Source organism: Halyomorpha halys, unplaced genomic scaffold (genome assembly GCF_000696795.3).
Source record: "Halyomorpha halys isolate HHAL.00 unplaced genomic scaffold, Hhal_1.1 Scaffold1771.1, whole genome shotgun sequence".
NCBI classification, from domain to species: domain Eukaryota; kingdom Metazoa; phylum Arthropoda; class Insecta; order Hemiptera; family Pentatomidae; genus Halyomorpha; species Halyomorpha halys.
The window spans coordinates 105714-117141 of NW_027106550.1; the positions used below are offsets into that span (position 1 = coordinate 105714).

Consider the following 11428-nt stretch of genomic DNA (forward strand, 5'->3'; position numbering starts at 1 on the left):
AATGGCCTGTATGGAGTTTTTTAAAAGGGTTAAATAATATGTCTCTGAGTAAATTAAGATTGTCCCTGAGGATGGCCGGATTGGCCGAAACGTTGGACATGTGAATGAAATAAATGTTTTGAGACTATAATTTGGATAGTGTTGTTGAATTATTTAGTAAAAAAATTGCCAGTCTCAAGAAAGAAATTTAAAGATTATAAAAAAATAAAATAATTTAATGAATAAATAAGTTAAAACACACAAATCGACAGGTCCACAAATTAAAGTAAATAAATAAAACAATGAATAATCTCCGAGCTAATTCCCATGTAGGTGATGGGGTATGATCCCCAGGGAGTCCAAAATAATATTTTCTGTCAAGATCACAGTATCCCCAATGCTAACACGTAGACCTAAGAAGGTATTGTTCTGTGAGATCCAAACTAGAGGCCTCTCATGGTGAACTCTCAGAAGGTCTCAAAGAATTTTTCCTTAAGGAAAGGGACGCATTTTTCATATAGTTCTAAGGGATAAAAGAACTGAAATTTGTATTTCTATCTAATTGCCTTTTAGGTAATGAATATCCTTTAAAATAGAAGGACTTCTTACAGAAATAATTTCCAAATAAAACAACACCGTTGAAGAGTGGGACTGCCACAGAAATGGAAAAAGTCGACCTCCCTGGTCAGATTTGAACTGGCGCTGCTAAAGTTCCCAGATGGTAAAAAAATTGATTTAATCTTTTTGCCTCACACAAGACAGGAAACTGCTCGTGGATTATATTACAGCACTTACTAGACAAACGGTCTAAACTTCCAACTAATTACAAATTTATAGGACTATAAGGCCAATCTGGACATACGGAGTCGAGCTTTGGGACTCCAATAAACCATTGAATTCCACTCATATACAATCCTTAATGCTCCTTACTTTTCATAAATTAAATCATCCATCAGGACCTCAATGTACTATGTGTTGTCGATTTGGCCAGTACCAGATACCACATGATCCCAATTACCCAAACCTCTCACTTGTTTCTAACCTGGCTTCTCCTTCATTTCCCGATAATCCTCCAAGGCGTCAGAAAAGAAGATGGCCTTGAATTCTGGAAATGTTATCGGAGTTCTATCAATGGGTAGATTATCCACATGTATATATCATGATATTTTTAACTAACATTAAATGTGTTTGTTGTATATATTTTAATATAGTTGTAATATCAATAAATGAATTTAAGAACTAAAAGGACATCCCAACCCACCCTAACATACGCTGATGACACATGTATACTTTCTGTAAACAACGACCCAACTAATGCATCACAAACACTACAGGCACACATAACATCTATTGAAGAATGGTGTAAAAACTGGAGAATCAAAATAAATCCTGACAAATCCCACCAGATCACCTTTACTCTCCGTCGTAAACCTCTGCCCCCCTGTCCCACAGTATCCTTTCTAAATACACCACTAATGCCTGTTGAACAGATTCGATACTTAAGACTCCATCTTGACAAGAGACTTACTTGGAATCCACACACAAGACCGAAACCACAAGAAACTGCTCGCAGATTCTGATTGCTACACTTACTTGACAAACGCTCTAAACTTCCCATTCACTACAAAATATTAGTATACACTACAATAATCAGACCAATTTGGACTTACGGAATTGAGCTCTGGGGCTCCACCAAACCATCAAATTCTTCCCGCATCCAATCGTTACAATCCAAAATCCTCGATGCTTCTTATTACGTCACAAATAAACTCATTCATAAAGACCTTAACATCCCATTTGTTGCAGATAAAACCCAAAACAGATATGCGTCTTTTTATTCCAAACTCCTTAACCATCCTAACCCATTAATTCTTAATCTTTCATCCTTAACAATCCCTGATAATCCTCCGAGGCGTCTGAAAAGAAGATGGCCACGGGACCTTCTAGTTTAAATTAATGTTTGAAGTACCACCAATGGATGGTTCCTTCCCAAGATTTTCAAGTGTATATGAAACATACTACATATTTACCTATTGTATTATTTTGTACAGTTGTAAATTACATTAAATAAATAATTAAAAAAAAAGAACTAGAAGTCTTCGAAATATGACTTTTGGGCATCACTCTCAGAGTTTCATATAGTTCCTGATGCTCTTTGCTTTTAAGGGATCTCGTTCAAGCTGCATGGAGAGCAGGTGTCGAATCGCCTGTGGCAATGTTGTCTTCTATTTCCCTGAGTTCAACGCCAAAGGAATGGTCCACAAAGAGTTAGTTCCTGCCGGGCAGACTGTCACAGGCCAGTTTTACTCTTGAGAGATCCTTTGAAGGATTGAAGCAGAGTGATCAGAGACAATTGCTTTCTTCACCACGCCAATGAGACCTTTGCATGTCGCTATCCTACACAATATAATTTAGTATATTATAGAAAAAAATGACCCATTTCTAAGGAAAAATAAAACTTCCATGGAATAGTATTAATGATATCAAAACATTTTAATCTGACTAAGGTGTAGAAGTAGGAAAATGTTCAGAGGTAAAAAGTTCGAAACGTTTTCAAAAAAACTTGTATTCTTATATAGGTTTATTTTTGTACAATTGTGTTGGATTATTGCGATCCTAAGGAGATGTTTTTCATTATATATAATCTTTAAACTTTCTTGAGACTGGTAATTATTGTTTAAATAAAATAAATTTTATCCATTTTAGTCTCAAAACAATTTGTATTTCTTCATTAGTCCGAAGTTTCGGTCAATTTTGCAATCCTCAAGAACAATCTTACTCATCAATTAAAAAAAAAAACTTTATGCAGGCTAATCTGACCAAGTCATTAATTTCATTCCACAATTATCCTATTTTGTCAATTCTTAATATTAAATTAAAAATTTAATCACAGTTAATTTTCACTATGTCGGAATGTCGGACTTTTGAAATATTAGCTTTAAACCTACTCTCTATAATTGTCTGTTTGAGAAGCCAGGTGGGAATGGAGAGTTTCACGCCGTTTTTCAAATATTGCTCTATTTATGATTGGAGAAGTTTGTCGGGGGGTGCGGTCAGCAAAGAACAACATAAATAAACAAAACCATATTTATTTATTTTATGCCGACGTTTCAGGTCTTCATCAGGGCTATAGAACAAAAGAAATAACAACAACATTTAGAGTAACATACAATTGAAAAGGAATAGTATACAAACAAATTTAGAATTATACAAAATATTGAATTAAATCTGAAACTCAGGTCGAAATGTCGACATAAAATAAATAAATATGGTTTTGTTTATTTATGTTGTTCTTTGCTGACCGCACCCCCCGACAAACTGCTCCAATCATTAATCTACGGCCAACTATCTACACCTCATTGGTCTATTTAACCATCTTAAACTCTCCTCTGCCCATTTTAAGCAAATATTTCAAAAGTGATATAGGACCATCGCTTTGAGGGGGTCTTAGTGGGACAGGTCTGCATGGTCTTTTTTTGTGCATCATGATCTCCCCTTGTGAGTCCTACATCAACCAGCCTACTCGCTATAATCGTCTGTTAAGAAGTTAGATAAATAATACTACCACGAAGGGTGTGAGCAGGAGGATTTCAAGCACTTCACACATAGAAAATCACAATAATGTGACTGATATATTTATATCCATGATATTAAAAAAAGATACAAATGAGTAATTAGTAATTTACCATCAATATCGGGGATGTCGGACTAATAAAGAAATATAAATTGTTTTGAGACTAAAATTGGGTAAATTTTATTTATCTAAACAAGAGATGTTTTTCCTCATCCATTGTAATTGATAGTTAAAAAATAAGTTCAAGCGATTTACCTGGAATCCTCACACCAGACTGAAAAGACAGGAAACTGCACGTCGATTTCGACTATTACAGCATTTACTAGACAAACGGTCTAAACTTCCAACACATTACAAAAGTCTGATCTACATGACTGTAATAAGGCCAATCTGGACATATGGAGTTGAGCTTTGGGGCTCCACTAAACCTTCGAATTCCTTTCGTATTCAATCCTTACAATCCAAAATCCTCAATGCTCCTTACTTTGTCACAAATAAAATCATACATAAAGAACTTAATGTTCCCTACGTAACCGATCTAGCCCGAACCAGATATCACTCCTTCCATTATAAACTCTCTAACCACTCAAACCCCTTAGTTTCTAATCTTGCATCCTCTTCCATTCCTGACAATCCTCCGAGGCGCCTGAAAAGATGGCCACGAGACCAGCTAATGTAAAATGTCATTAGAGTGCTACCAATGGGTAGTTTCTCTACACGCCTGTAACACTCCAATTTAACTTAGATCAGATTTACTAAATGTATTATAATGTACAGTTGCAAATAGCAATAAATAAATATTAGAAAACAAAATAAGTAAAGAACAAATGACATATTTATTTATTTTTTTCAAATTTCTCTATGTTTTATTGAGCATTTGTTATGGAATCATGCTTACTCCTTGTTCTTGAAGAGCCTTGAGTAAATGAAGTCTCCTGGCCTCACTTTCCGGGTCAATCCTACTGATGGCACCTTTTCCCATCAAGAACTCTATGACGGCCTCCCTCTGGTGGGTGACGGCGCAGCCTAACGGAGTCTCCCCAAACCAGTCAGCTGCGTTCAGCTCGGCGCCCCAGCTGAGTAGTAACTCTATCACAGGTATGCTGCCGATAGAGGCGGCCTCGTGGAGCGGTGTCCTGCCGTACTTGGCCACTACCCTCGCCTCGGCGCCGTAGTCCCGCAGCAGCTGGACGCACTTGACGCAGCCATTGCTGGCGGCGAAGTGCATCGCGGTGTGTCCATCAGGGTCCCCTTTGCTGGGGGAAGCCCCTCGCTCGAGGAGGAAGCGGACCATATCGCAGCTGTCGCACCAGGCCGCAGCCCCCAGGGGGGTGCACGCCCATGCTCCGCTGTAGCTCTCGATGTCCGCCCCCAGGTCCAGCAGGGCCTCCGCCGCATACACTCGGCACCGCTCTGCTGCGAGGTGCAGGGGGGTACCACTAACGTCTATGTTGTCATGGTTGACATCGGCACCCCTCCACACCGCGTCCCTGACCGCATCCTCGTCATTGCATTTTATTGCACTCCTCAACAATTTCTGTAGTTTCTTCTGTACAGGTGGTTCGTAAAAATAAATTCATTAACGAGAAAAAAAAAAGAAAGAAAAGTTAATTATTCTAATGGCAAGTTACACCATCTCAGTTCAAACTACAATTAGTGAAATCTCGAATAAACTTAATAATTATCCATTGCACCAGAATTGTTAACCTTCAAATTTGTCGGTAAACATTACCGGCCAATGATAGCCGGTTAAACTGAGATTTAAATATATGTTTAAGTATTTAACCATACAAGAAACCTTCCATATTTTAAGTTGGGTCTGTTATCTAGCGAAAGGGTATTGTATTATTACGTTTCTTTCCAAATTCAATAAAATGGATTTGATCCTGATACACAATTTTACAGGCGACGATGACTTAGAAGAATTAGTTGCTCAGTCAATAATGAAACAGAAATATTTTGACCTCGACCAAATCAATTTTTAGATTGGTCGGATGAAGAATTGTCAAAAGTGGCTGTGGAATCAATTTTAAATTTAATTGGACCCAAAATTTATAAAATTAGAGATAGGAATTGTATAGTTTGGCAGTTAGTTATCTCAGTTTCAGGTAATCTTGGTAACATGGTTAACAAAACTTTGGACTAGACAGGTCTCTAAGTTACCTTAGTTTTACTAAACTCTAGGACAGATCTAAGTTATACAAATCTTAGTTTTACCAGAGATTGGTGTAACTGGCCCCCTAGTTTATAAGTAGATAATTAAATTCTAACTTAATTTTAATTAATTAAATTTAAATATTAAATAAATAAATTTTAAACTTGCCATTTTTCAATTTGAAATTGCTTATCTTTTGCTTTCTGTCCAAAAAAACTTAAAATAAAAATTAAAAATTAGTATTTACAAAAATATAATCTTTCCAACTGTTTTTTAGCGATGTGAAACGTGGCCTCTTATGCTAAAAGAAGACTAACACCTTGAGGTTTTTGAAAATAAAATATTAAGTTAAATATTCGGACCGAAAAAGGATAAATTCACGGTAGAATTCAGGAGGATACGCATTGAGGGAAATTATAACAGCATTCTGACGAATAAGATATAGGGATGTGACATCCATGTTTTACGTTTGTCTCAATTCTTCATTTTTTTAAATGCAAAAATAACTGTATAAATGGATTCCTATTAACATTACGGTGGGAGGAGAAAGTCCTTCCTACCTTCGGAATAACAAAGGGATTCCAGCAACCACTTCTTACCGTCCGGAACTGTACAGAGCATGCGTAGTAAGTTTTTTTCCCAATCCGAACCCTATTCAGCCTATTCTCTGTGCAGTTCTGGATAATGAGAAGTCGTTACTGGAACACATCTGATGTTACTGAAATGGGTGTTCAAAAACATCGATGTATTTTTGGCAATGTTTTGTAAGCATCGATATTTTAATATGGAGCATTGATAATTTAAAACCAAGCATACGTTGTAAATATTTTTCCCTCCCAAACCCTATACTGAACAAGCTCCTTGCAGTCCTGAATAATCAGAAGGAAGTCGTTGTTGGAACAGACCTGATGTTACTGAAATGGGGTTTTCAAAAACATCAATGTATTTTTGGCAATGTTTTGTAAGCATTGATATTTGAATATGGAGCATTGATAATTTAAAACATCGATGTTTTTTGTTTTCGATGCCACATCCCTAGTCCAACAACTTCTGACCGTCCAGAACTAAACCAAGCAAACATTGTTAGTATTTTTCCCTCCCAAACCCTATACTGAGCAAGCTCCTTGCAGTTCTGGATAATCAGAAGTCATTATTGGAACAGACCTGATATTACGGAAATGGGTGTTCAAAAACATCGATGTATTTTTTGCGATGTTTTGTAAACAACGATACTTTACTAACGGGTATAACGAAGCGTAGGTGGGAGGATTCAAGACCGATCTTATGTATAGAACGATTGGTGCTATCGGCATTGAACCGCCTAAGCCTTAATAGTTACTACTATCAACTGCTTAATTCATTCAAGATAGACGATCAACAACGCACCTAAGTCGTAAATTCTGAGATTAGATTTGTATTAGTGAGATTGTGGACGATGTTAGAGATGGAATGATTAGAAAAATAGTAATTATAAAAGTTACCAGAATCTTTAATTTTTTTTTTGTTAACTCTTGGGAATATATCGTTCGAATATTTTTGATTTTTAATTTACCTTCCCTTACACCAAAATTAGTAACTATAGCTGACACTAGAGGTATTCGTGATCTTTAGTTTAACATGTAAAAGCGTGTTTAATGGAAAAACTCATGTTAATTGGAGAAATATTTCCTTATTTTACAATGATAAAACGATATAACATGGCTGAGAGACTATTAATAGGTCTGTTAAATGGAGAATGACGTCACGAAACACAGACCAGCTGAGCTTTTCACCACTTTATTTGTTATAGTATTAGGTTACTTACTCGTAGTTTGTATTTTTTTTCTTTTGTCTTGTGTTTTGGGCTTATTAAAAAAGACAATATATTATATGGTTTTAGCATGTTAAAAGATGGAAATATTTCTCCATTTAATACACTTGTAATAATAACATGTAAAACTAAATATCATGAATAACCTTAATATTACATACAGTAAAAATATTATTTTTATTAAGATTTTTTTTCATGATGATATTTTCTATGGGGGTATTCATGATCTTTAGTTTAACATGTTAAATGGAGATATCTGTAGCACGTAACAGACCAGAACTCGTCACCATTTTGTTTGTGGTTGTGTTAGGTTACTTGCACGTAGTTTGTGTTTTGATTGTGTTAGTACTGCTTTGGATGTTTTTAAAACTAATAAAGCAATGGATAATAATAATAATGTAATGACAGTAGTCAATTAGCTCATATTATATTAGCAGTTTCTCTTCTTCAAAAGTTAGATCAACAAGACACTTTCACACAACTTCCACTTTCCACTCAATTTAGGCATCTAATAAGTTACTTTAATCTAAACTTAGAAGTAAACAATGACAAGAAGTTTTGGAAGGAAAGGTTACAAAACAAGTTGCTCGAAAAATCCGCTAGGAGCTCTATACATTTAACATTAACATGACTTTAAATAGGGCTGTTAACACTTGTCAATTAGCTCATCTTGATTCTCTTCCTCACACAAGATCAACAAGACACTCAGTTCCCAAACTTTCATACAACTTCCACTTTTCACTTAATTTAAGCAAATTGTAATAAATTACTTTAATTAAAACTTAGAAGTAAACAATAATATAAAGTTTTGGAAGGAAAGGTTATAAAACAAGTTGCTCATAAATCCGCTAAGAGCTCTTATGTATTTAACATTTATCATAACTTTAAATGAGGCTACTCACAATTCTATACTTATAACATTTAACATGGTAAAACATTTTACATTTAACACATCATGAATACCCCTAATATGTCGGCAAACGATTGTTCTTTGTTTTGTTTGTTTCTGTAAGTCGTAATTTTGCTTCTTATATTCCACAATCAATCTTTCTATTGATATTCTTCGACAAGCTTAATTGTACTACTTTCAGTTCACTTCAACATTAAAAAAACAAAAAACATACATACTCCTAAACCCGACCGCTTCACCACATTTGTGGATATGACATTTTTTTTTTTTTTTGGATAGATAGATTTATTTATTGATAGATATTACAATCTGCCACACAGTTGTGGGCAATAGGTAATATTGATAAATGATCTCATACATACTAAAATAAAAAAATAAAAAAAAACTCCCTTAAAATATATACAAACAAAAGAATAGACAAGATGAACATAATCAGACTATCTGTATGAAAAATAAATAAATAAAATAACATAATGATAAAATAATATATACAATATTTACAGAATCGACCTGAGGATCCCTGAGCCCACTCTATCCCCCACGTGTGAGGGGTAGAGCAGAGCTCGAGAGATCCCAGCGCATCCCTCTCGCCGCATCACTGGTATATGACAAAATTAAACTAAATGTATCCAAAGGTATCATACGATAAGCTCCGGTCACCAACTTAACCGAAGAATAGACAAAATTCACTTATTTGCTAGAAAGCTTAAATTTTAACTTTCAACTTGTTAATAAATTATCTGTTTAAAAGTATTTATTCACTTAAAATTTAGCTATCTACTTGAGAACTAATTACTAGCCTTAAAGGTGCCTCTACAAATTTACCAATGTATGACAAATTGAGGTATTTGCAAGAGTGAGAACGAGTTGTTTGGATTGGATATAATATGATGGTAATAAACTATTATTAAATTTAATACAATTATTTATATATGTATATATAGTTGACCATAAAAATTTAAATATAAGAAAATGGTCAGGGTTGCGGTCAAAAAAAGAACAAACTATTTTAATGTCCGACGTTTCGCCCCACTTTGCAGGGATTCATCAGGGCTAAAAAGATACAAAAAAAAAAGAAAACTGAGAATATTACAACAATAAGGTAATTTAAGCTAGGATAAATATTATGTAAAAATAAAGTGGTAAGAAATTAGATATAAATAAAAGGAAGGAAGACATAAAATAGTACCAATATAAAATAAACTAGAATAAACAATGATAAGCTTAAAAAATAAGTAACAATGGCAAAAGTAAATTTTTTTTTTTAATACGTAAAATATACAGTTAAAAAAGTACAGGAGACGTACATAAAACAATACGGGAAAAAAAGAAGAAGAAAGTAGAGATTAAATAGACGTCTTGAAAGAATAAATATAAATTTAAAAAATAATAATAATGATATTAAATGATAATAATGCTTTGCTAATTAATTCTTTGCTCATTTATTATCATTATTATTAATTTTATTTATATTTATTCTATCCAGACGTTTATTTAATCTCTACTTTATTCTCTTTTTTTTCCATATTGTTTTTGTTTTATGTACGTCTCCTATTCTTTTTTAACTGTATATTTTACGTATTTTTTTAAAATTTATACTCATGCCATTGTTACTTATTTTTTATTCTTATCATTGTTTATTCAAGTTTATTTTATATTGATACTATTTTATGTCTTCCTTTCTTTTATTTATATGTAATTTCTTATCACCTTATTTTTACATAATATTTATTGTTGTAATATTCTCAGTTTTTTTTTTGTATCTTTTTAGCCCTGATGAAGCCCTACAAAGTGGGACGAAACGTCGGACATTAAAATAGTTATAAACTATTTGTTCTTTTTATTTTACCGCAATCCTAACCATCTTCTTATATTTAATAAAATTAATTTTACTCACCTTTGTTAGTGGCCCGATAAACGGTTCAGTTATATACCTGTCCTGTGAACACAATATATCAATTCACAATCAGTGTAAAATAGTAAATAAATTTGGAAGTTGACTATCACAATACGAGTAAAAGGTCCTGTTGTGCTGAGTCTACACATTTGCCAATGCCGAAAACCCCAAGACTCGTACAGATGCTTGGTAAACAAAGGAAGCAACAAGCGTCGGTATGCTTTTTTTGTACTTTTGAATTTTTTCGACTATTACATTAGATTTACTGTATTATTTTATTTTAAAAAGGAAACCTAAATACCAGCAATGTAACAAATAATTTCAAACTTCTTTCTAGAATTTTTATCAGAAGCATTTATTTTATATGGTATTTTTTTAATAAGAAAAGAAAATTGTTTAATAGTTAATCTGACTGGAATAATAAGGTTCTCTTGAGCTGTAAATTAATAAGAATAAGAAAATTGTTTAATGGATAATCAGAATATAACAATAATAAGGGTCTCTTGAGCTGCATAACAATAATAAAAACTTTTTATTACAAAATCGTGTGATACTTTTTTTTTATCACTTGTCAAATACAAAATTGATAATCAGCGGACTTCCTGACTGTTATATTAATAAAACCAATAGCATATTAGTCCACCCCTAACCATCTTCTCCTCGTATACATTATACAGGGTCAACAATCTTCTCATAATTTTATATTTTATATTTTTGTTAAAGAGGGAAAATATAAAGATATTGGGTTTAAAGGATAAAATTTTATTTAGATATGTGGATAAAAACGGGGACAAAATGAATTAAAAAAAAAAAAGGATGAAAAAAGGTGCGGTCAGCAAAGAAACAAAATAAATTAACAAAAAAAAAAATTTATTTTATGCTTTATTTATGATTTTCAGGTCTTCATCAGGGCTATAAAAACAAAAAGACAACAACCATCATTTAGAGAGAGAGAAAAAAAATATATAAATAAAAATAAAATAGATAAAACATAAACAAAAAAAAATTATTTATGCCGACGTTTCGACCTGATTTTCAGGTCTTCATCAGGGCTATAAAAACAAAACAGACAACCATCATTTAGAGAAAAAAAAATGTTTTAT

The 11428-nt window shown here is 33.3% G+C and overlaps 1 protein-coding gene across 9 annotated transcripts in view; it reads right to left on the reverse strand.

The window, feature by feature from the left end:
- Nucleotides 1–11428, reverse strand: part of LOC106690603 (serine/threonine-protein phosphatase 6 regulatory ankyrin repeat subunit A) — a 20631-nt gene that overhangs the window by 3978 nt on the left and 5225 nt on the right. For 3 of the 9 annotated variants that reach the window (XM_067044899.1, XM_067044901.1, XM_067044904.1), the window contains exons 9-10: nt 10326–10367; nt 4452–5102 (exon numbers count right to left, since the gene is read on the reverse strand). In XM_067044899.1, coding sequence (XP_066901000.1) covers nt 4452–5102; nt 10326–10367 — 693 coding nt within the window. Of the gene's footprint in view, nt 1–2076; nt 2377–2860; nt 3107–3134; nt 4275–4451; nt 5103–10325; nt 10368–11428 lie in introns of those variants that run through there. The other 6 variants (XM_024362234.2, XM_067044902.1, XM_024362231.2 and 3 more) reach the window with 5 other exon arrangements.